The sequence below is a fragment of the Carcharodon carcharias genome, chromosome 10, assembly GCF_017639515.1.
Source record: "Carcharodon carcharias isolate sCarCar2 chromosome 10, sCarCar2.pri, whole genome shotgun sequence".
NCBI lineage: Eukaryota > Metazoa > Chordata > Chondrichthyes > Lamniformes > Lamnidae > Carcharodon > Carcharodon carcharias.
In genome coordinates, this window is record NC_054476.1 from 36557600 (window position 1) to 36584847 (window position 27248).

The 27248-nt window shown below is 42.2% G+C and overlaps 1 protein-coding gene across 2 annotated transcripts in view; it reads right to left on the bottom strand.

The window, feature by feature from the left end:
* The window catches only part of usp47 (ubiquitin specific peptidase 47), a 155220-nt gene extending 131686 nt beyond the window's left edge, over positions 1–23534 (bottom strand). For both annotated transcript variants that reach the window (XM_041196914.1, XM_041196912.1), the window contains exon 1: positions 23264–23534. In XM_041196914.1, the coding sequence (XP_041052848.1) occupies positions 23264–23302 (39 nt within the window). In that variant the 5' untranslated portion in view covers positions 23303–23534. The remainder of the gene's footprint in view (positions 1–23263) is intronic.
* Between the last annotated feature and the right edge of the window lie 3714 nt (positions 23535–27248).

Sequence of the window (27248 nt, forward strand, 5' to 3'; positions counted from 1 at the left end):
TCTGTTTCAGTGATGCTTTAGAAGCTCAAGGAACCCCTTTGTGTCAGCAATTCTTAGGTTTGGAAAGGGCTGTTCTTAGTGGTGCTGCCTCACCAGTGGATAGACCCTAAAGTTAGATCCTCAGATCCATCAACAACTTGATATGTATGCAAATTAATGGGAAAATAGAAATAAACTTTACAAACTTTGCCTAGGTGATCCATAAACACTCACTATTGTACTGCCTGATTAGTCCCCCCACTTTATAGCTGTTTTAAAAAAAAATCTGACACATAAAACTATCTTACATTCACATGCTGCAAAAGTAGCATCCGTGTAAAGCCAATACCACTGTGCCACACTAGACTTGGAGAGTAAGATGGATGTGAAATGCCAAACTGACTGTGATGCAAAGTGGAGCAAGACACTCTCAGAGTCTCTCTCTGTTTTATTCTGTCAGGTCAGGTCCCTATACTGGGTTCAGACTGCATTACACATAACTGCAGCAAAGTGAAGAAAAGCTACTTCATAAAAACACCAGAGTAATATTGTGAATGTACTCAATGCATCTGGAATATATCTCAGCTGCAGCAAAACTATGGACTACATTTCCTCAATTTCTATGTTCCCCCTTTAGCCATTATATTGATCACTTCCAATTAGTATTTCAAATTTTTTGACCAACTGAAGTCTACACCTCAGTATGCATTAAAATACTTTTAAAAGCTTTTTGGCCCCAATATAAAATACCACATAATGAAAATTACACTGGACTGACAAGATTTACTGGAATGGATTACAGGATAGGAAGACATTAGAATACAACTTCTAAATATTTCTCAACAAAATATTCTGTGGACCATCAGGACCATGAATTTCTGCTTTGATTTCTAAATGAATAAAATCTAAATATATACATCCAGTGGCTAGAAACAAGAGCAACAACTCCCGGAAGGACTAATTTATGACAAAAAAATCTGATAACTGAAGGAATAATAACAAAATATAAATCACATTATTGCATGGGCCCAATTAATGAGGTTTACTCAGGATTCTGTCTTTAAACACTGTGCAGAAAAGAACAACCGAAAAGAATGAGAATAAGAAATAATGGGACAGGGGGATCATCAATAGAACCATGACAGTAACTGTGACATCAAAAGACTATACCTAGTTACAATTCAGGCTGGGCAAAAGCAGAACATCAAGCCACAACAAGAAAATGCACACTACAGAAACCAAAGAATTCTCAGTAGCCATGAAGTGTCAATTTTACAAAATCACAGAATTGTTACAGCACAGGAGGCGGCCATTTGGCCCATCGTGTCTGCATCAGCTCTCCAAATGAGCATCATGACATTCTCCTACTTACTCTCTACTTTTTTAAATAGGAGATCAGTTGTTTCTCCCAATTGTATTAAAACTGGAAGGGCATGCGAACTATAATCAGAGAGGTCACCACTTAAAGCATTGGGATTCTGTTGGCAAATAGTGATTAGAAAGCTGAGGGTCACGACCTCAAAGCACAATAATAGGGTAGGATGACTACAAATTGGCAACAAGCTTAACAAATTTCACTACAGGATTGAAAACATTAGCGAGCAAATAAAGGAGGGATCAGATAAAAGAACCAGTGAGCAAAGAGAGGTGAGAGATGAATTTGAAATAAAATTTACTGAAACAAATTTTAAAATATAAAATCTTTAGCATTCTCAAAATATATACTTGCATATTTTCTAATTGACTAAAGAGTTAAGTTTCACAATCTGTAGATCCAGTTACATAACAGCTGTACTTCCACTAATGAATGCTCTCTAGGACTACTAAGTAACGTGAACAGTGTCCATGGAGCATTCTAGTCTGGTGCAATATACACTACAACTGTCAAATATCTTAATTTCTATCAGCAGGTGCTTATTCCCATTAAGCCAAGTGACCAAAACTGATCAACTACTATTCCACTCCTTTATGAAACACAAATGCACAAACTGTAGTATGAATTTTAAAATTCAGCTTTGCAAATCATTTTATCAAATTTCACCAACTAAGAACTGTGTACTATATCAGAGTGGAGTGAATATTTAAACAAATAAAGGTATTTCCAGAACTTGCAGTTCAGAGTATTTAAACAGCAAAACTCGCTGAAAGCTACTGCTCACTTTACAGAACATGACATTAAATTGAACAAACTGGGATATACACAAAATTAAATTTAAAAGCTCATAACTTAGTATCATATGCACAAATGTCCCTTCACAATGCATTCATGATATTCATAACTGTTTTGAAAACATTGAGTCACCCCCAAATCTATCTCTCACTCACACATCTTCTATACTTGCATATACATGGTGAAAAACAGATTGGCATTGGCACTTACTATTGATTTTTTATATTAAACATGACACAAGCTGATGGCTTATACTTCCTATGAAAACACCACATGCAAACTCCTGTGAACTGCTCTGCAGCCTGACTTAATCCTCAAATTTTTGGTGTCAAACTGATCTTTGTAAATTGCCTAACCTCAATACATGTGCCTTCACAGCAAAAAATATTTTTAATTTCCAGAATAAATGCTCGTGGTATATTGTATGAAAAGCCCTCATTGTGGAACAGCAGTTGATGGAAAATTAACTGCTTGTGTCACAGTTCAAGAAACTCACTTCATGTTTGTGGCATCCATGTTTATTTTCTGCAGACCATCTGTCACCTGTGTATTTTTGATATTGAGTTCTCTGCTTTACCCTAAACCTCAATTCCCTATCCTCCTCCAGGCCTGTCCCTGCACCCCCTCCACTTTTAATACTCTTTTCCACTGACACTGATTTTTTTTGTGCATCACTTCCCTCCCTTCTCCCCACACTTGAGTGGCCATGCTTCCAGCCATCTAAACCTCAGGCTCTGGAATTTCGACCCCAAAACCCTCCACCTTCCTGTTCTTGTTTATGTTTTTTTTTAAAACTTATCCATTCAGCCAAGCTTTTAGATCACCCCACCCAATGTTTCCTTTTGTGGCTCAGTGTTACTTTCTTTTGTCTGAATACGTCTCGGAAAATCCTGGGGCATTTTCCTACAAAATGCAAGTTGTTTTCAGTTGTGAAGAGAGTATACAGAAGTGATCTTAGCGAGATATACAAATATGCATTTATATAGCACTTTTATGTTTTTGGGATTTCCCAAGGTACTTTACAGACAAAGAGGTAGTTTTGAAGTCTGCTCATGGTTGTAATGTAGAAAATGGAGCAGCCAATTTGTATGTAGCAAGATCCCACAAGCAGTATGAGATAAATTGTCAGATAATCAGTTTTGGCAGTGCTTGGAATAAATATTAGTTAGAATATCAGGAGAACTCTCCTTCTCTTCCTCCACTAGTGCTGTGGAATCTTTACAGCACCTGAGAACCTCTGTTTAATATCTCATCTGAAAGACGGCACCTCCGACAGTGCAGCACCCCCTCACAACTACAATGAATTGCCAGCTTGGATTGTGCTCAAGCCTCTGGAGTTGTACTTGAACCCACAGCTTTCTGAATCAGAAGCACTGTTATCACTTAGCTAAGGCTGTCACCTAAGAAAGTAAACCAAAAAAGATTAGAACATGCCTTCAAAAAAAAAACTGTGACTGTAGAATAAGGAACCAAAGGTTCTAATAAAATGATAAAGTTCTTATTTGTATATGGAATGAATTTCCATGTGAAGACAAATATCTCTGAACTATTTAACAACTGACTCTGGAATGCAATGCTTGATAGCTCAAATTCCAGCAGAAATAGAAAAGTAAATACAGGATATGTGGTACCGTGACAAAATACACAGGACATTTTCTCCAAAAAGTTTAATATTGTGCAGACCATAAATAATTTTCAGAAATAAAGGGTGCATTGCTTCAAAAGCCTGGGGATTGTAAAACTGAATAGACAATTACAGACAATTGAATACTTTTGAAGTATTGTGTCTGTTAGAATATTGGAAATGCAGTAGCCAAATTGAGCATAACAAGTTAAATGATTAGTTAACTTTTCTTTTTAAAAAAGGAGTCGGTCAAGGGATAAATGTTGGTAAAGAAACCAGGAGAACTCCCTTCTCTTCAAATGATGCCATGGGATCTTTTATGTTCACCTGAAGACCAAAGCCATTGTCTTCAGACTGTTCACAACCTCAAGATCCTGTACGACCCTGTGCAAAGCTTCCAGTTTCCAGAGTCTTCATCACAAAGGCTGCCTACTTCTACCACTATAGAGATAAAAACAAAAAACTGCGGATGCTGGAAATCCAAAACAAAAACAGAATTACTTGGAAAAACTCAGCAGGTGTGGCAGCATCGGCGGAGAAGAAAAGAGCTGACGTTTCGAGTCCTCATGACCCTTCGACAGAACCCTTTCCAGGGTTGAAATATAAGCTGGTTTAAAGTGGAGGGGGTTGGTGTGGTTGTAGGCAAAAGCAGTGATAGAAGCAGATCATCAAAAGATGTCACAGACGGCAGAACAAAAGAACACATAGGTGTCAAAGTTGGTGATAATATCTAAACGAATATGCTAATTAAGAATGGATGGTAGGGCATTCAAGGTATAGCTCTAGTGGGGGTGGGGGGAGCATAAAAGATTTAAAAATATTTAAAAATAATGGAAATAGGAAGGAAAAAGAAAAATCTATATAATTCATTGGAAAAAAACAAAAGGAAGGGGAAGAAACAGAGTGGGGGGGGTGGGGATGGAGGAGGGAGGTCAAGACCTAAAGTTGTTGAATTCAATATTCAGTCCAGAAGGCTGTAAAGTGCCTAGTCGGAAGATGAGGTGTTGTTCCTCCAGTTTGCGTTGGGCTTCACTGGAACAATGCAGCAAGCCAAGGACAGACATGTGGGCAAGAGAGCAGGGTGGAATGTTGAAATGGCAAGCGACAGGGAGGTTTGGGTCATTCTTGCGGATAGACCGCAGGTGTTCTGCAAAGCGGTCGCCCAGTTTACGTTTGGTCTCTACAATGTAGAGGAGACCGCATTGGGAGCAACGAATGCAGTAGACTAAGTTGGGGGAAATGCAAGTGAAATGTTGCTTCACTTGAAAGGAGTGTTTGGGTCCTTGGACGATGAGGAGAGAGGAAGTGAAAGGGCAGTTGTTACATCTTTTGCGTGGGCATGGGGTGGTGCCATAGGTGGGGGTTGGGGAGTAGGGGGTGATGGAGGAGTGGATCAGGGTGTCCCGGAGGGAACGATCTCTACGGAATGCCGACAGTGGGGCTGAAGGGAAGGTGTGTTTGGTAGTGGCATCATGCTGGAGTTGGCGGAAATGGCGGAGGATGAACCTTTGAATGCGGAGGCTGGTGGGGTGATAAGTGAGGACAAGGGGGACCCTATCATGTTTCTGGGAGGGAGGAGAAGGCGTGAGGGCGGATGCGCGGGAGATAGGCCGGACACGGTTGAGGGCCCTGTCAACGACCCTGGGTGGAAAACCTCGGTTAAGGAAGAAGGAGGACATGTCAGAGGAACTGTTTTTGAAGGTAGCATCATCGGAACAGATGCGACGGAGGCGAAGGAACTGAAAGAATGGGATGGAGTCCTTACAGGAAGCGGGGTGTGAGGAGCTGTAGTCAAGGTAGCTGTGGGAGTCGGTAGGCTTGTAATGGATATTGGTGGACAGTCTATCACCAGAGATTGAGACAGAGAGGTCAAGGGAAGGGAAGTGTCAGAGATGGACCACGTGAAAACGATGGAGGGGTGGAGATTGGAAGCAAAATTAATAAATTTTTCCAAGTCCCGACGAGAGCACGAAGCAGCACCGAAGTAATCATCAATGTACCGGAGAAAGAGTTGTGGAAGGGGGCTGGAGTAGGATTGGAATAAGGAATGTTCCACATATCCCATAAAGAGACAGGCATAGCTGGGGCCCATGCGGGTACCCATAGCCACACCTTTTATTTGGAGGAAGTGAGAGGAGTTGAAGGAGAAATTGTTCAGTGTGAGAACAAGTTCAGCCAGACGGAGGAGAGTAGTGGTGGATGAGGATTGTTCGGGCCTCTGTTCGAGGAAGAAGCTAAGGGCCCTCAGACCATCCTGGTGGGGGATGGAGGTGTAGAGGGATTGGACGTCCATGGTGAAGAGGAAGCAGTTGGGGCCAAGGAACTGGAAATTGTTGATGTGACGTAAGGTGTAAGAGGAATCATGGATGTAGGTGGGAAGGGACTGGACAAGGGGAGAGAGAAAGGAGTCAAGATAACGAGAGATGAGTTCTGTGGGGCAGGAGCAAGCTGACACGATTGGTCTACCGGGACAGTTCTGTTTGTGGATTTTGGGTAGGAGGTAGAAGCGAGCCGTCCGAGGTTGGGCGACTATCAGGTTTGAAGCTGTGGGAGGAAGATCCCCAGAGGAGATGAGGTCAGTGACAGTCCTGGAAACAATGGCTTGATGTTCAGTGGTGGGGTCATGGTCCAGGGAGAGGTAGGAGGAAGTGTCTGTGAGTTGATGCTCAGCCTCCACGAGGTAGAGGTCAGTGTGCCAGACAACAACAGCACCACCCTTGTCAGCGGGTTTGATGACAATGTCAGGGTTGGACCTGAGAGAATGGAGTGCAGTAAGTTCAGCGAGAGAGAGATTAGAATGGGTGAGAGGAACAGAGAAATTGAGACGACTAATGTCGCGCCGACAGTTCTCAATGAAAAGATCAAGAGAAGGTAAGAATCCAGAGGGAGGGGTCCAGGTGGAGGGAGAATATTGGAGGTGGGTGAAAGGATCTATTGAACGGGGAGAGGACTCCTGCCCAAAGAAGTGAGCCCGGATACGAAGACGGCAGAAGAAGAGTTCAGCATCGTGCCGAGCCCGAAATTCATTAAGGTGAGGGCATAGGGGTATGAAACTAAGTCCTTTGCTGAGCACTGAACGTTCAGCATTGGAGATGGGAAGGTCAGGGGGTATAGTGAATACACGGCTGGGGCTGGGATTGGAAGATGGGGTGGGGACGGAGGGACAGGCAGGGGTGGAGGGTCCTAGATGGGTGTTGGTGTCAATGAGTTGTTGGAGCTTGCGTTCCTTAGCACTTGGGAGAAAGAGAAAAAGAGCATTCCGTAGAGATCGTTCCCTCCGGGACACCCTGATCCACTCCTCCATCACCCCCTACTCCTCAACCCCCACCTATGGCACCACCCCATGCCCACGCAAAAGATGTAACAACTGCCCCTTCACTTCCTCTCTCCTCACCGTTCAAGGGCCCAAACACTCCTTTCAAGTGAAGCAACATTTCACTTGCATTTCCCCCAACTTAGTCTACTGCATTCGTTGCTCCCAATGCGGTCTCCTCTACATTGGAGAGACCAAACATAAACTGGGCGACCGCTTTGCAGAACACCTGCGGTCTGTCCGCAAGAATGACCCAAACCTCCCTGTCGCTTGCCATTTCAACACTTCACCCTGCTCTCTTGCCCACACGTCTGTCCTTGGCTTGCTGCATTGTTCCAGTGAAGCCCAACGCAAACTGGAGGAACAGCACCTCATCTTCTGACTAGGCACTTTACAGCCTTCTGGATTGAATATTGAATTCAACAACTTTAGGTCTTGACCCCCCCCACCCCCACCCGTTTCTTCCCCCTTCCTTTTGTTTCTTTCCAATGAATTATATAGATTTTTCTTTTTCCCTCCTATTTCCATTATTTTTAAATATTTTTAAATCTTTTATGCTCCCCCCACCCCCACTAGAGCTATACCTTGAGTGCCCTACCATCCATTCTTAATTAGCACATTCGTTTAGATAATATCACCAACTTCGACACCTGTGTTCTTTTGTTCTGCCGTCTGTGACATTGATGAGCTGCTTCCATCACCACCACCACCACCACCACCACCATAAACCAGCTTATATTTCAACCCTTCCTGGGATTCACCTAATTCTGTGGAAGGGTCATGAGGACTCGAAACGTCAACTCTTTTCTTCTCCGCCGATGCTGCCACACCTGCTGAGTTTTTCCAGGTAATTCTGTTTTTGTTTTACTTCTACCACTATAGAACCTGTCTCAATCCAGCCTCTGCTTTTCCACTGCTAAAACCATTTTCCTTGCTTTAGTTACCTCCAGACTCAGCTATTTTAACGCTCTCCTGGGCATTCTCCCATCTTCCACTCTCCATAAACTTAGAATATGAGCAGCCAAATTTTTGATGAGTTCTAACTCATATTAAGCCCTGCTCACCCATCACTCCATGTTCGAAAATCTACAATGGCTCCCAGTTGCCTGATGCCTTAAATTTAAAATTCACATCCCAGTGTCCAAACCCTCCTTGGCCTCATTCCTTGCCGTCTCAGTAGCCTCCTCCACCCCTACAACCCAAGAACTCTTTCTCCAACTCTATTATGTCCCCCACTCCTTCACTCCACCTTTGGTGGTTGTGAATTCAATTACCTAAACCCTAAAGCTCTAACATTCTAAACCCCACTAGCAGGCTCTGCTTAGACCCTGCTTTTTGACCAAGCTTCTAGTCACAGGTCCTAATATCTCCTTTAGTTCGTATCAATTTTTGTTTGATTATGCTCCTGTGAAGCAACTTGGGGCATTTTCCTATGTTAGAGGCCCTATATAAATGAAAGCTGTTGATGTATAACACTTCAGTCAGAATCCGAGCGTTTGATACAAAATTAGTTCACTGTTTATGTAGAAGCAATGAAGTGCCAGTACAGACCTGAAATTCAGCAATTGCTGGAACTAGTTTTTACATAAGAAATAAGAGGTCCTCCTATATCCTGCTCCAACAATCACTTCTTCAAAATTTAAATTTTGTCAACATGTAACCACAACTAATTTGGCACCGTTGTTAATTCAGTACAGTAGCACTTTAAAACACTAACTGTAGTGTGCAGGAATAAAAATTTGCAAGAACGTGAAGAAAGAGCAGATTAACTGAATTGTTCTTCTAAAGAACCAATGCCGACTTGATTGGCTGAATGGCCTTTCTGTGCAGTGTTGTATTGTTCTATCTCTGTACTTTGCCAACACTGGTCCCAAACAAAAACACAAGCTTTCCATCTCACTTTAATAGAATAAAACATATAAGGGTTTCCCACATAATACCACATACCTAAAGTTCAACCAGATATAGGGAGGTCTGAAAGATGCTACCTCTTGTCACTTTCTATATGACAGATTTTTAATGATCTTCCCTTCACAGCTCTGATTAGGTTAGTCTATAAATACTGCCAATGCTACACTAAATAGGGAAAAGATGGTTTCAGCTCTCCAGGTGAGAGAGTAAACCTGGACTTGGCTCACCGCCCAGGACTAGTGAGTAGCCAACGGTGGAGACATGTTTTCTTACAAACAGCCCAAAGTCCAGCACTGCAGCATAATGTCTTGCTCACAGCAGATTACAAGATTTTGCCCCAAAAATAGACACCATCCTGAAAATGCAACTAGTCTCGTGGCCATTAAGGTCAAAGTCAAGCTGCCTCGCATGTCCTGACTTGCTACTCTTATATTAACTGAATGTTCTAAACTTCATTGTCAAACAACCACTCATAATTAAAAGTACAATCTTATCCAAAGGCTGAAAAGTTTTGGGTAATTCTGAAGCTCATCTCCATAAAAGGCCATCGCATACACAAATAAAATATACATTCCCGCAAAATGTAACAGAGGGGTCATTCAAAAACAAGTGCCAATTTCTCTGCTTCACTGCAAAAGAACCAAGCTATGATCTTCAGGTTAAAATTAAACACTGTACATGCAGTGCACTTGTACAGTCCCCACCACTTAAAAACCACCCATATTTAAAACAAAATTGCTATTATCCATTTCCAGGGCCTAATTTTAAAGTTCCCAGTTATGGAATCTTAAACACTGTTTATTTCAGGCAGAAACATCTGTATTAAGGGATTCCTGACAATTTATTGAAAGATAAAGACCCAAGAGAGAGAAAAAAACCATGGCTAATTTCATGAAATCTCTAAATTTTCCTTCCCAAGACACCCCAAGCAAACTCCAGAAGACCATTTTGCTTTGCATTAGCTTCGTGAAATTACTGGAAATTACTAGGGCGGCCAACGGATTCACTGGCCGTGCCACATGTCTCAATGAACTCAGGAAACTGGGCTACACACAAGCAGGAAAGACAATTGATTTTCATCAGTTCAAAGGTCACAGACACTTTAGTTGCTGAGAACTAGACAAAAAGTGAATGCAATGGTAGATCTCATTGGATATATAAGTATCATAGTTTCCTATGACAGCTGTCAGGATCGCCGGTGACTAGTATTTTTAATAATAATACCACAATAATTCAAAATAAATGCTGGCCATCATGTATAGTGAATGCACCTGCTATAAGCAGTGGGGGCTGGGCATACTGTATCAAAAGCACAAAGGTGCAGTCCCCATCTAGAGATGTAACTTGCTCTGCCGGCCTCTGCTGCATCTGCAAACAGTGATCAACATTGCAGAAATGTATGAGAAGACTTAAGACTGTATACTGGATTAAAAGTTAAGGTTTATCGCACTAGAACATCATATCACAGTCTTACAAAATTTCCCTTTAATTTTTTTCTATAAACAAAAACTTAAGGTAATCATTAGCTTGTGGCACTTTAGACTTATGTCAGATTGCGTCAAATGCAGCACTGAATCACTGATTAGAGTCAGCAAAAACGTCAAGCTGTACATCAAGGTGGAAACACACTTGGCAAAGATTTTCTCCTCTGGCCCAGTGCAGATATGACACGCTGCTTGGTCATCTAAGACTGCTCCTTCCTACTAAAAACAAAACAGCAAATCGGGAAGATTACACATAAAAACATTGTTATTATGCTTTTCTAAAAGAAAACTAACATATAATTTTAAGTGTTGACCAAGCCTTCAGCTTACATTTATATAGGGCCTGTAGTGTAGTGAAACAGTCCAAGGTGCTTCACAAGAGCATCATCAGGAATCATCTGACACACAGCCACACATGGAGATATTAGGACAGGTAACTAAAAATTTGGTCAACGAGGTAGGTTTTAAGAATCATCTTAAAGGAGGGGAGAGATGTAGAGAGGTTTAGAGGCAGAATTCCAGAGTTTGGGGCTGAGGCAGCTGCCAATAGTGGAACAATGAAAACTGGGGATGTACAAAAGAAGCCGGTATTTACCAACAAGTAAAGTTTCCAGAATATGGAATCTAATATTATGCTGATGTATAATTTTACATCTGAATATAGAATACCAACCCTGGAAGCAGTGATGCTAACAACCATCAGTTCTACCATATGACAACCACCTGGCATCTATTCAACAACTTCAGTCGCCCATAGCTTACAAGTATTAAACATTGCCACCTTGCCAGCTCCCAGGGGAAAAAAAATTATGGTAAATCTCCACAACTGTGGGAGCAGAAATTGTGCTCCGACATGTCAGAAAACAGAAGAAACTTTGAAACAGCCGTGCACACAACAAACTTCAGAGTGTCCCATTGCCAAACTCATCCTTAGCACACAGTTGCAATCAGGGTAAATACAGCACCAACCAAATATGGCCCATTTCACTGGATCTTTTTCCAGTAAAAGAGGCATAAAATTTGCAGTTCAAAAAAGGAACTTACATTTATATAGTGCGTTTCACATCTACAGAGAATCCCAAAGTGCTGCACAGCCAATGAATTAAGCGTAATCAGTGTTGCTACTTCTGCATACAGCACTTTCTCACAAACAGCAATGTGATATGATCAGCTCACCTGTTACTCGTGGTGTTGGATGACAGATAGATGCCGGCCAGGATGCTGAGAGAACTCCCAGTTTGCTTTCAATAATACCAGAGGGTCTTTTACACCCACGTGAATTGTCAGACGAGGTATCTGAAAGATGGCACCTCCAACAATAGAGCTCTCTCAGTACAATCTGTAATATCATCCCAAATGGCACCCTCAAACTTTGGAGATCAGCTTAAACCCAAAATTTTAATACAGACAAGAGCGCCTGTACCAATATACTTATGTCAAACTGTGGGATGACATTTTTTTTAGATTTTTTTCAAGGAGGATAAGCAGGAAATGAAAGAATGAGGGCAAATAATCTTCACTGAGCATATAGCAAAGCCAACTTTAGATCACAGTTTATTTCATAAGATCCTGCTCTGCCATGCAATAAGATTATGGTTGATCTGATTATGGCCTTAACTCTACTTTCCTGTCACTTGTCCATAACATTTGATTCTCTTGTTGATCAAAAATCTGTCTAACTCAGCTTTACATATACTCACTGACCCAGTCTCCACTGCGCTCTAGGGTACTGAATTCCAAAGATTAACAACGTTCTGAAAGAAGAAATTCCTCATCTCCATCTTAAACGGGAGACCCCTTAATTTTAAACCATGTCTTCTAGTTCTAGATTCCTCAGCACCTACCTATTCGAGCCGCATCAGAATCTTATTATGTTTCAAGAAAATAACTACTCATTCTTCTGAACTTCAATGAATACAGGCCCAACTTGTTCAACCTTTCCTCTTAAGGCAATCACTTCATCCCAGGAATCAAAATCTTTTGTTAACTAAACTTATTTTTAAATTCTAACTATGCTCTCAGTGGGATGGTGGGGAAGAACACGAGGAGATGTATATTAGAAAGGATTTATAGAACATGAATAGGGATATGAAAGCAAAATACTGCAGATGCTGGAAATCTGAAATAAAAACAAAAATTGCTCAAAAAACTCTGGTCTGGCAGCATCTGTAGAGAGAGAAACAGAGTTAACGTCAAGTCCATATGACTCTTCTTCAGCTCTGAAGAAGTCATATGGACTCAAAACGATATCTCTATTTCTCTCTCCACAGATGCTGCCAGACCTGAATTTTTCCAGCATTTTTTGTTTTTATTATGAATAGGGATATGACCGTATAACGTGAATCTGAAAAGAAAATTGCCATGCTACAGGTTTATTGACTCCACAAGAACACAGCTACCCTGTCACTAGAGGCTAAATTGTGACACAACAAATAAATTGCTGTTGGCAGAACTCAGACACATTAGCAGTGCAGCAAGCAAGCCTAGGCAAAGAAGATGTTTTCACTTGCAGGCGAGACTAGAATTAAGGATCATAAACATAAGATAGTCACTGATAAATCCAACAGAATAACTCAGTGATGAGAATGTGGAACTCACTACCACATGGGGTAGTTGAGGCGAATAGCATAGATGCATTTAAGGAAAAGCTACATAAACACGAGGGAGAAAAGAATAAAAGAACAAGCTGATAACATGAGGTGAAGAGGCTTGTGTGGAACATAAACACCAATATGAATCTGCCAGAAACTTGCATGAGCATGGATCCAGTAAGCACATTCTCTAGCATGTCAAACTCCATGGGAATATTATTTCCATTTGCAAATCACCCAAAGTTTAAAAATTATCTCCCCTTCTCCAATGTCTCTTTAAGAGAAAAATGACCCAGGATCATCAATCTTTCTTCACTTTATTCCTTAAGTACTAGGGTCAACCATGAAGTCTTCTCTATGCACCAATAACTATATCCTTTTTAGAACAGGGAAGCTAAAGCTACATTGAGTAAAAGAGTGTTGTGAAATTGACATCTTTCACGCACCTTAGCACGTGGCATTTTATTTTTTATAAAAACAAAAAACTGTGGATGCTGGAAATCCAAAACAAAAACAGAATTACCTGGAAAAACTCAGCAGGTCTGGCAGCATCGGCGGAGAAGAAAAAAGTTGATGTTTCGAGTCCTCGTGACCCTTCAACAGAACTGAGTAAAATTAGGAGAGGGGTGAAATATAAGCTGGTTTAAGGTGGAGGAGCGTGGGGGGAGAGAAGTGGGGGGTGGGGGGTGGGGGTTGTAGGGACAAGCAAGCAGTGGTAGGAGCAGATAATCAAAAGATGTCACAGACAAAAGAACAAAGAGGTGTTAAAGGTGGTGATATTATCTAAAAGAAAGTGATAATTAAGAATGGATGGCAGGACACACAAGGTACAGCACTAGGGGGGGTGGGGTGGAATAAGACTAACAGGGCATAAAAGGTATAGATTTAAAAATAATGGAAATAGGTGGGAAAAGAAAAATCTTATTCCACCCCACCCCCACTAGAGCTGTACCTTGTGTGTCCTGCCATCTATTCTTAATTAGCACATTCGTTTAAATAATATCACCATCTTCAACACCTCTTTGTTCTTTTGTCTGTGACATCTTTTGATTATCTGCTCCTATCACTGCTTGTTTATCCATACAACCACCCCCCCCACTTCTCTCCCCCCAACGCCACCCCCCCTCCGGCCCACCTTAAACCAGCTTATATTTCACCCCTCCCCTAATATTCACTCAGTTCTGTCGAAGGGTCATGAGGACTCAAAACTTCAACTTTTTTCTTCTCCACCGATGCTGCCAGACCTGCTGAGTTTTTCCAGGTAATTCTGTTTTTATTTTATTTTTTATGTTGATCTGTCAATATCTGATTCCTGTTGTACAGATTCACATCCTCAGCCATTTCTTAACATCTAGTTTTACAATTTTTGGATGGTCCTAATATGAACGGTGGACAAAAAATATCTTCATGGTAAAATGACGATCCATTTGTATCTACACGTATTTACTGTATAAGCAACTTTTAATCCAGAATATTGAAAATATCAAAAATCCTCTACAGAATCATCACATTAACTTATTTTATTCCTGCAAAATATCACCAAATATTTTAGAAAGAGGTACTTTTCCTAGCACCATCATTATCTTTTTACTCTGCAGTAAGCAGAATTGCGTGCACAATTAAAAGATCACATTTCACTTACTCTCATATGACTCCTAGACATTACAGTAACATTAGTTTTTCACCTGGTACACACCATACTGTAGATATAAAAACAAAAAAACTGCGGATGCTGGAAATCCAAAACAAAAACAAGAACAGAATTACCTGGAAAAACTCAGCAGGTCTGGCAGCATCAGCGGAGAAGAAAAGAGTTGATGTTTCGAGTCCTCATGACCCTTCGACAGAACTTGAGAGAAGGGTCATGAGGACTCGAAACATCAACTCTTTTCTTCTCCGCCAATGCTGCCAGACCTGCTGAGATTTTCCAGGTAATTCTGTTTTTGTTACACACCATACTATGTCTGCTGTATTTTCCAGAAAGTATGCATAGTGGCAGAAATATGGTAAAATTTTCATTTTTCTGATTCTGTGAGACTTTGCTATCACATTCGCCCTTCGTTATTGCTGGCTAATAAACAGAATGAGTTACATTGTGTGTTAAATGTAGAGGCTGCAGCACATTTCCTTGCTATTGTAACTATTGCCATCAGAACTTTACATAATGTTACTCCATCCTCACAGGTTGTCTGTAACAAACTGTCCATTCCCAGTGGATTAACACATCAGTGTGCCCGATATGTTGACGTGATGCATCTAGTGTATGGGTAAAGAGAGTTAGCATGCTTTCTGCCTTTGTATGCCAGTTCGTTTCTCATTTTCAGCCCACATCGTTGGCTAGAAGCAATGTGAAAAAGAGAGCCAATGTGTAAGTCCCTCCCTGTCAGTGCACAGCCACCAGCAAGTCCTCAGCTGTGCCTCTTTATGGCAACACACAAAAACTGATCCTTGCAGGTCCACTGGCATTTGGGCATGCCCTGGCACTCAAACCAAACTCTCAGCTATGTGTAAATAGCCCCACTGCCTAGCGGATATCTCAGGAGAATTGAAGGCTAAGGGAGTAAAACCTGACAAAAAAAACGTGGAGTGGAGTCCAAAGATGGACAAGGTGTCTAAATATGTCATCTTTTCAGCAACTCCCGCAACCAAGCCAGTGCCAAACATAATGCTTTGCATTCCTTGGACTCAACCAGGGTGGTCGAGAGAGTGACCCTGACATCTGGGCAAGCCAGGGTCTCCATAAATTGCACCCTGGAGAGGACATTCCAGTTTCGCTGCACATCTTTAACACAAAACTGCTGCATCCTGTGACAAGTGACAAGTCCAACTCAGTTGGCCTAGAGAACATGTGCTGTCTCCAATGGTGGAATGTTAATGTGCTAACGTTAGGGTGGTATGTTAAGCTGCTGACCCACCACGGTCTATCTGCTCCAATGGGTGCTTTGAGCTTGGAATCTCTGCTCAACAAGTGGACTGAATTCATCGCACTAGGAAAAAACAAAGAAGAAAGATGCCAACTCTACAACTGGAACATCAGTACCATGTGCACCGGACAGACAGATGATTTGCAGTTGGTCGATAACATGCGCAATTCAGCTGTGATCAACATGGAACTTGATAGGGTAGCTATGTCAGTGTTCAGCCTAAAAAGACCAGGCTTGCTGAGAATGGGTCACTGAAAGAAAAATATTACACATTCATATGGCAGGGGAAAGAGATCAGAGGAAACAGGTGAGCAAGGTGTAGGCTTCATTGTAATTAACTCACTACTCTCGATGACAGATGGTTCAGAACGTGTTCACTTTATCTACTTCTCAACTCAAACAGGGCTTGTTAACCTGAGTATCTGCGCTCCAACACTGTGCTCCACTAGAGAAACAAAAGATCAGTTCTATGAGGAGCTTGACACTATTATCAGCAGGATTCCCAAGTCAGAATACCTTTACCCCCTGGGTGATTTCAATGCAAGAGTGGGCATGGACCATAAGGTCTGGTCCTCTTGCCTCAGACATTGTGGCCTGGGAAAGATAAATGAGAACGGGCAGAGACTACTTAAGCTTTGTATAACTGACACCTATTTTCAGAACAAACCATGCTGCATTCTGTCCTGGAGACATCCAAGATCAGGGCATTGGCTGGACCTGATCATCACCAGATGTGAGTCTCTGAATAGCATTCTCAACACACAGCTACCCCAGCACTAACGGTGATACAAATAACCTCCTGGTGTGCACTAAGGTGAGGATGCAACCCTTGAAAGTTTTATCATTCAAAACAGAAATGCCATCCTCTTACATCAGCCATACTGCCTAACCAGATGAAAACCAACAGTGCCCCGACTAGAACAAAAACAGAATTACCTGGAAAAACTCAGCAGGTCTGGCAGCATTGGCGGAGAAGAGCAAAGTTGACGTTTCGAGTCCTCATGACCCTTCAACAGAACTGAGTAAAATTAGGAGAGGGGTGAAATATAAGTGCCACGACTAGATTGAACAGGTGCTCTCCAGCATTCCCACACAGAGTACTGAAGCGAAATGGAACATGCTTCCAGACACCATTTATAATAAAGCATTCTTAACATATGGGAAGCAAAAGCAGAGAAATGCCGACTGGTTGGAGACTAACATCACTGTGATGGAACCTATCATTGAAGCCAAGTGGCTCACTCTCATTAATTACAAGAAATCCAAGTAAGAAAACTCTGAATGCAGTAAAGGCCACTAGAAGTAAAGTCCAAAGTGCTAGATGGTCCGCCAATGAATACTGAATACAACCCTGCCAAGATATCAAGATATCCTTCGACATACGGAATGTTAGGGGAGGCAATGAAGGGATCAAAAAGGCAACATGCTTCATTGAAAGCAAAGGTAGAAAACATTTCCATTGAAAACTGAGGCATGGAGGTCATCAATGACTGCAATAAACATTTGGAGAGATAGGTGGAACACTATTTTGAGCTGTACTCTAGGGAGAACACTGTCACTGAGGAAGCTCTGGACATCACAGAAAGCCTGGCTGTCATGGCAGATATCAAACCCACAGTTGATGAGCTTAACAAAACTACTGACTCATTTGTCATGGGCAAAGTTCCAGGTGCTGATGCCACTCCACCTAAACTCATCAAGCATGGGAAACCAGCATCTGCACAAACCTCTCAGTCTCTGCTGAAGGGATAGAAAGTAGCCCAGGATATTCATGATGCAAAGGCTGTGACCCTATACAAAAATAAGAGTAACCACAGTGATTGCAACAACTATCGAGGCAGCTCCCTGCTGAGCATCATTGGAAAAATAATTGCTCATGTTTCCTTGTCAGGCTGCAGATCTTGACTGAAAACATCTATCCTGAAACCCAGTGTGGTTTCAGAACTGGGAGACCTACAATTGACATGATCTTCTCAGTCCGGCAGCTGCAAAAGAAATGCCATGAACAAAGGCGACCACTACATATTGCCTTCATCAATCTCACCAAGGCATTCGACCATTTGAGCACAGTCAGTCTATTTAGGCTGGAGAAAACTGGCTGCCCGCTGAAGCTGCTCAATGTGATCGCTTCTTTTCATAACAACATGATGGTAAGGTCAACTGTGACGGGCAACATCAGAACCCTTTGAAATCCACAGTAGGATCAAACAGGGTTGCGTTCTAGCACCTACACACTTTGGCATATTCTTCTCTTTGCTGCAGTCATATGCCTTTGGGCCAACAACAGAGGGTGCTTATTTACATACCAGAATTGATAGAATGCTGTTCAGCCTTGCTCACCTGAGATCCAAGGTAAGGGTGTGCCCAGTCCTCATCAGATAGTTGCTCTACGCTGACGATGCTGCACTGACATTCTATTCTGAGGAATACATGTAGCAGCAAAGGCAAAGACCCATTCATGCCTGTAATAAGTTTGGTTTGGCTTTCAGCATCAGGAAGACAAATATCAAGGTCTAAGATGTTGCCGTTCCGTCATCTATCAGCATTGGCGGTGTGACGCTAGAGGCTGTTGTTAGTTTCACATACCTAGGCTCCACAATCACCAGCAATCTGTCACTTGATGCTGAAATCACCACACCAATCGCAAGAGCTACAGCTGTTATGTCGAAGCTGAGTAAGAGTGTATGGAACGAAAGCAATCTGAGTAAATGCCAAACTGTGTCTACCAAGCTTTAACACAATCCTCTATGGTGGTGAGTCCTGGATACATATGCTAGACTGGAGAAAAGGCTGAACAGTTTCCACCTTCGCTATCTTGACATCTCTTGGCAGGACAAGTTCACCAACTCAGAAGACTTGGAGCATGCTAATTCCACCACTATACACTCATTGCAATGCCAATGGCATCTATGCTGGCTTGGCCATATTCATCGGATGGATGATAGCAATATGTCCAAAAACCTTCTCTATGATGAATTGGCCACTGGGTCATGAGCTGCTGGGCATCCATACCTCTGCTACAAGGACAACTGCAAGCGAAATATGAAGATAGCGGATATTGACACTGACAGCTGGGAGACAGTCACCGATGGCCATGACCTCTGAAAGCTGACTGCTTATAAGGGCATTGAAAGAGACGAGTAGAAACAAAAATCTCAGGTGGCCAGAAAGAGGGCCCTGATAAAGCAGAGCCCAGTGAATTGTGCACCTTCTCAGTCCACTGCCTTCTGCAGCAAATGCGGCAGAAACTGCCATGCCAGAGTGGGGCTCCTGAGTTGACCACCACAGCACAAACCATCGTCTTACAAGAGGGAGGGCTGCCACCACAAACACATCACAACAGGCTTACAGTCAGCTCTCAGTTTAAAAGTGAGGTCACGTAATAAAACAAAGCAACACCCCGGAAAAATGCACAGACATAAACAGTGACTGGTTAGTGACCATATGTTAAAATTAACTTTCAACAACACTACCTGTTGTTCCAGCAATAAGCAGTATTTGGCGGAATTACAATTAAAAATTTAATAGTTTTCTTTTAAAAGAATTGGTTTATTTATTAAATTGACCCTACAATTACTTTTAAGGGCTTCAAACCTATTAGCTAGCTTATGTAGTCAACGCTAAATGTTGGAGATATTTGTAGTACGTTAACCAGTTATGAAGAGATAGGATGCAATGACACAAAAGAGAACATCTTTGCTAAAGTTTCCAATCTCTAGTTGGAATGAAGCTGAGGCAGCCCTGAGTAAAGAGGTTATAACACTGGGATAAAGTTTACATGACTATTATGTTCATAAACTTAAGGGAAAGCTAGATAAGTACACAAAAGAGCAACAAACAACTTCGGAAATGTTACAAGAGCCATCCAGATGAAACAATTCTATGCAGTTTGTATGGTCTAGGTATAATTAAAACTATTAGGGGCAGAAATATTAAACGATAGATTGACTGATCCTAAAATCCAAATACCATGGTTCAGCAACATCATCACAAAACCTTTTTATACAGCATGTTAACATAGAATGTAATATATTAATTGAAAGGAAGGCATGTTAATCACATTGAACACTATTCTGCTCAAATACTGAATCCAGAGAGGAACTGCAAAGTGCGCAAACCTTTACTTACATCAACCCAATTAATTTGCTCATTGAGCTACAAAGATATAGAAGTTTAATTGACACAAAGAATGGGGTTGAATTTAGAAATGATTGTGCACTCCAAGATTGAATGAGCATGTAGCCTAGGAATGTTAGGCTAGAGGGCATAAAAATTTATATAGTTTAGCCTTATGCTAACCTCAAACAGCAACATTTATGGTTATCAAAATTCATTTGGAATGCATGCAATATTTTTGAATTTATTAAGCTGCAGCTTCAGTTTTAGAGGAGATTGTCGCAGCGCTAATATAAGCATAAACAGTAGCAACCCAAAAGCAATCTCTCCACAAATGTCTTTCATTGTTGATCATTAACGTGAAATCAGAGGAACAAATATACAAGTATCCCCAAAGGAAGCACAACTAATAGAACAATTAAAGATAACGTATGATTTAAACAAAAAGGAAACAGAAATTAAATCATAAATGACATTGTGTATGTTTAACAGATACACTAATCCCTGCAGTCCCCACTGGTCACACAAGGAGACTGGCCTGCTGGTTTCTTCTGGTATTGATTCTAACTCACATTGACATTTGCAGCATTTTACTTGCTGTTAACCATAGTCTACATACAAGTTGGGTGGAGTCCTGCCAAAAAGGATTTATTAACTTCAAGTAGAACATCAATCTACAATGTCCTCACATTGAGGGGCTGGGTCTATCTAATCAGCACATTCCCAGAGTAGGGCTTGATGTTGGAGGTGGTGAGCAGCAACTTTACCTGTATAACCATAGAACACAATGTATTAATTGAATGTGATTTGGCAGCAATTATCTGGGCATGGGGAAAGAGCAGGCACAATGGGGTAAATAGCACCTCTCTGCACTGCATGAGTAGCTCAAGCGGGCTGCAGTTGTATGCCCTTACCTCACACAGCCCGATTCCCTGACAGGCTATGGCACATAAAAGTAGCAGTTCGCCATTGCATCTGTCACTCCTACTGCCATGGACGGAAGAGGAGCCACCGGGTGGGAATGAGAAATTGATGCACCATTGGGTTATAACACATAGTGGGAGATGATGGTTTCATTTTGACAGTGCCCTTTCTAGGTCTTCTCAATCTCAGCAAAAATTGCTAAGATGTATCAACAGAACAGAGAAGATCAATAAATGAAAATGGAGTCAATGTGGCAGCAGCTGGTGACAGAAAGATTTCCTGGCACATGTAAGTTCTGTAATGAATCAGCAAGGAGCTTCAAGAAATAACCAAAAGAGATTGTTTTTCTTGATGCAAAATCTTGTACAAATGAAATATATATATTTGACTGAAACAAAGTGGAAAACAAAATCTGTATTTAAGAGTTACTATTTAAATCTTTTAAGTTAAAGTAGCAAATATTTTTGTGTACAGTACACTCACAGTGGAACTAACAAATTATGCATAGATGCTGTGAAAAGGACGAGGCTCTTGATAAACAAGAAACATCAAAAGCACCTGAATACCACCAAGCCCACACTGCACTTGCATTCATACAGTGTCAATATGGCAAGGAATAAACACACTGGAAATTTTAGTCAACAGCACTTTGCACTGTGCTGGGGAGCAAAATCCAGGAGCATTAGCAATGACTCAACAAATAATATAAACATCAAAAGCACATGTGGAAGATTCTCATCAACACCGTTAACACGACATATCAATGGGAACAAACAAAACAAGATACACTGCAGCTTTATTTGAGCAAATGCATCTGAGACTTTTTAGCGACTGAAAGAAATCTGACACAAGGGCTCCTGTGCTCCCCAACACCCCAGAAAAAAATACACTGTTTAGATGTGTGTGTGTGTATATATATATATATATATATATATATATATATATATACACACATACACATACATACATATATATATATAGCAGTATCTATAGAGAGAGACAGTGAGTGGAACTCCTCTTTGTAACAGTGCTTATCTTAGGGCAATGATCACATTCCAAGTGTGGAGAAAGTCCACTCACACTGAAAATACATAAACATTCAAAAACAGAGTGTACCTCAGCACCCAGGTCCAGACACCTGGGGGAGCAGCACAGCATCCCTCTCCACCTCCCGCCCTACCCCACAACACCCAGGAAGATCGATGTAGCCACACCACACCCAGGAGGAGCAGCATAGTTTGCACCCCCCACCACCACCACCAAGAGAGCAGCGTAGCCATGCACACTCCCGCCCCTAAACAAAGCAGCCCCAACAATCAGTAACAGCATAGTCCCCCTCATCCCCAATAGCCTGGAGCAGCAGGACATTCTGCCCCATATCCATGAGGAGCACAGTGGCACACCCTTCATTTTAAGAAAGCAGCACAGCCCCATGCTGAACAGCGGAGCCCCCACCACCACATCAGTCCAGAGGAGCAGCTTGGACCCATGCCCTCAAGTAGCATAGCCCCCATTATACTCCAGGTAAACAACACAGGCTCACGCCCAAATAAACACAGAGATGGAAACAGCAGAGTCTCTCCCCCGCCTCACCATACCCACAAGGGCGTGGAGCTGTAAAGCCTCCCCTCTACACTGTGCCACTGAGGTCGGGGGAGGAAAAGAAGAGCAGCATAGCCCCCATCTCCACACCTGGAGGATGGGAGGGTAACCTGTGAAACCCAAGGGATGTCAGCATAATCCCCAACACCCAGGGAAGGGGTAGGCCACCCCACGCCCCCAAATCCAGAGGGAGCAGCATAAATCCTCCTAGGTCCAGAAGAAGCATCGTAGACCCCTCCCTAAACCCAGGGGGAGCAGCGTAAACTCCTCCCTAAATCCAAGGGGAGCAGCGTAGACCCCTCCCTCAATCCAGGGGGGCAGCATCAACACTGCATAAATCCAAGGAGAAAAACAGACACCTAAATCCAGGGGGACAGTGTAAAACCTCAGACAGTATGGCCCCCTCCTCAGCATCCAAGGTGGTTTTTTTTTGGGGGGGGGGGTTCATATCCTCACCACTGCCCATAAATTGGGGTGACTTTGGGGGAGTTGGAGTAACAGCCAGCTTAGAATCCAACCCACCCCCTTCCACTCGTCAACAAAACAATACGACAGCATTTATATAGCGCCTTTAAGACAGTAAAACGTCCCCCAAGCCGCTCTGCCACAGCTGTCAGGGCCTCACCTCTGTGGGTAGCAGTTGGTTCTCCTCACTGGGCACCATCTCTCGGTGGGGGAGAAGGGGTTTAAGTGGGTGGAGGGGGGAAACGGGTCGGGGAGGGCGCAGCCGAGCCTCTCAGGCTGGACACATCATTCCAGGACTCGGACTGCTGGCTGCAGTGGGGAATAAAGGGGGCAGAAAATAATATAAATCAAAATGCACCAAGTCCCCGCCGCACAGTTAAGAGAGAGCGCAGGCCTCGCTCACTCACTCAGACAGTCCGGGCGCCCGGGCAACAACCAAAATGGCGGATGTGGGCCCAGCGCGCTGCGTAGCCGTCCGACGTCGATGACGCCACCACGTTCCTCACCCGCCCACCCCGCACCGCAAGTGGAACCAGGCGCACGGCCTCTACATATCTTCCCAGTCCAAGATGACAGCAGAGGGAGTTCTATCCGTTTTCTCTCTCCACTGCATTATTTTGCATCACGTTCGCCAGGATTGCACGTAAATGTTTGCAAATTGGGAAATACATTAGGTATGGATAGTTACCCTCACGATATCAGGTTCCACGTCTATGTCGATGACATCCAGTACTGGATGAGCAGAAATTTCCTGATGTTGGGAAAACCGAAGCTTATTGTCTTAAGTCCCTGCCACAAACTGTTTCCTCCACTGACTCCATTCCTCTAGCTGACAACTGTCTGAGTTTGAAATATACTGTTCACAACCCTGGTGTCATAATTGATCCCTGAGATGAGCTGGCAAACTCATATCTATGATATCACGAAGACTGCCTAGTTCCATCTCTGTAACATTGCCCAACTTTGCTCCTGCACATCTTATCTGCTGCTGAAAATCCAAACATTTGTTATTTCCAGACATGACTATTTCAATGCTCCGTCCAGAGTCCCATCTTTCACCATACAAAAGTTTGAGGTCACCCAAAACTCTGCTGCTAATGTCCTCATTCACACCAAGTCCTGTTCACCTATGCTCATTGACTATACTGGTTCTAGGTCTAGCAATTCCTCAATTTCAAAATTCTCATCTTGTTTTCAAATCCCTCTAGGACCTCTCCCCACCTTATCTTTGAGAGGTGATAGCATGGTGGTATTGTTGCTAGACTAGTAACCTAGTAGACCTGGGACCCTGGGTTCAAATCCCACCACTGCAGATGTTGGAATTTGAATTCAATAAAAAAATCTGGAATTAAGAATCTAATGATGACCATGAAACCATTTTTGTAAAAACCCATCTGATTAACTAATGCCCTTTAATGAAGGAATCTGTTGTCCTTACCTAGCCTACATATGACTCCAGACCCACAGCAATGTGGTTGACTCTTAAATGCCCTTGGGAAATGGCTTAGCAAGCCACACAGTTGTAACAAACTGCTAGAACTGTGGGTGTACCCATGCCACATGGATTGCAGTGGTTCAAGAATACAGCTCACCACCACCTTCTCAATGGCAACAAGGGAAGGGGAATAAATACTGGCCCAGTGAAGCCCACATCCCATGAATGAATTTTAAAAAAGCCCTCCAGCTGCACAACTCTCTAAGATCTCTGCACTCCTCCAATTCTGGTCTCTTGTGCATCTCAATTTTAATTGCAGCACCACTGGTGGTCATGCTTTTAGCTAGGCTCTACAATTTCCTCCCTAAACTTCTCTTCCTCTCTCTCCTCCTCTAAGATGCTCCTTAAAACCTGCCTCTTTGACCAAGCTTTAAATCATCTATCCTCTTTCAGATGAGACATTAAACCAAGCTGCCCCATTGTCTACCCTCTCAGGTAAATGTAAAAGATCTCCTGACACTATTTTGATGAAGAGCAGGAGAATTCTCCCCTGAGAACTGGTCAATATTTATCCCTCAACCAACGTGACTAAAACAGGTAACACTGCTGTGAAGCATCCTGTGATGTTTTACCACCTTAAAGTGGTTATATAAATGCAAGTACCACTTGTATCCCTGTTCTCACTACATAGGAACAAGATTAGGCCATTTAGCCCCTCAAGCCTGTTCTCAATATACCCGCCTTTGCCACATATTTTGTAATACCATGGGATAACAAAAATCTATCCATTTCAAATTTAAAATTCACAATTGTCTGGCATTAACTGCCATTTACAGAAGCAAGTTCCAAACTTCTACCATCCTTTATTTGTAGAACAGTTTCCTAATTTCCCTCCTGCAAGGTCTGGGTCCAATTTTTAGGCTGTCTTCAAGTTCTAGACAGCCCAACTAGCTTAAATAGTTGATCTCCATCTGCCCTATCAGTTCTTGAATGTCTTGGAAACATTAATCAAATCACTCCTTAAATTTTCTAAATTCCAGGGAACACAACTCTAATTTGTATAATCTCTCCTCGTAATTTAATCCTTGGAGTCCAGGTATCATTCTGATTGCATGCCCTCAAAAGCCTTTATAAGATGTGGTGCTCAGAACAATGCACAGTATTCAGGCGAGGTCTAACCAGGGTTGAAACATGACTTCTACCCCTTGTATTCTAGGCATCCAGATCTAAAAGCCAACATTCCGTTAGCCTTTTTGATTATTTTCTGTTCTTGTTCACAACATTTTAACAATGTGTACCTGGAACCCAATCTCATTGGCTCTCCACTGTTTCTAGATGTTCATCATTTAGGAAGTCCTCTGTTCTATCCTTTTTACCTCCAAAGTGGTTGACCTCACATTCGCCTACAATGAAATCTATTTGTCAATTTTGTCCATTCAATTAATCTATCAATATCTCTTTGTACCTTTAATGCTTTCAACTACACTGCCTACAATGCCACCTATCTTTGTGTCATTGGCATACTTGGAAAAGCAACTTTCTATCCCATCATCTGGTTAATATGCATGGTGAAAAGTTGAGGCTTCAACACAGATCCTTGTGGGACACCAGTGGTCATGTCCTGTGAATTAGAGTTATCCCTACCCTATGTTGCCCGCCACTCAGCCAATTTCCTAACCAGATCATAAATTTTCCCAATTCCATGAGCTTCAAAGTTAGCTAACAGTCTCTTGTGAAGCACTTTATCAAATGCCTTCTGGAAATCCATATAAACAATACCCAACAGTCATTCCTCTGACTAGTCACCTCTTCAAAAGTTTAATTAGATTCATCGGGCCTCACCGACCCTTTACAAATCCATGCTGGCTCTCTCTGATCAGCTGACCCACTGTAATATTAACCTATTGTACTCTGGATCTCTCAATGCCTCTGCCCTAGAAACTCACCCGAAACCATCCAGTTCTTCTGACAATCACATTTAAAACTGTTTCACACACTGTGGTTTCTTTAAAGTTGCTCAGGTTTCATTAGGCTTTTTTCACCTCTTGCTAAAGTTACGGCTTTCAAAATTCAATTTTTTTGAAAAATTGATTTACATGTAAAACTGAGACTCAGCAACATGTGGTGATTCTGTGCCTCTTGCAGCTAAGCCTGTCAGCAACGTCTGATCTTAGCATTTTCTTTGATCTTTCCAACATTTATCAAAAGGTAATTTGTGTAAGTAATAATCATGTTCTTATTTCATATTGTTCAGTTGGCTTTGCATTGGCTGACTGCCAGCTTTGCAACTTCCGCTCCTCCAGCTACAGCTCCTGGGAGTCTTCGAAACTTCTTCCCTCACCTCCCTTACCCTCAACTGGTTCATTCTCTTCCATCAATTTGTTTCCTTTGTCTAACTATTTACGATAAATATTAACGGCATGGATGAAAGGACCGACTGTACTGTAGCCAAATTTGCTGATGATACAAAAATAGGTAGGAAAGCAAGCTGTGAGGAAGATACAAAGAGTCTGCAAAGGGGTATAGATAGCTTAAGTGAGTGGGCAAAAATATAGCAGATAGGGTATAATATGGGAAAATGTGAGGTTGTCCACTTTGGTAGGAAGAATAGAAAAGCAGAAAAAATAGAATATTACATAAATGGAGATAGGTGGCAGAATCGGGGGTGCGAGGAAGGTAGTGGTAATGTCACTGCACCAGTAATCCAGAG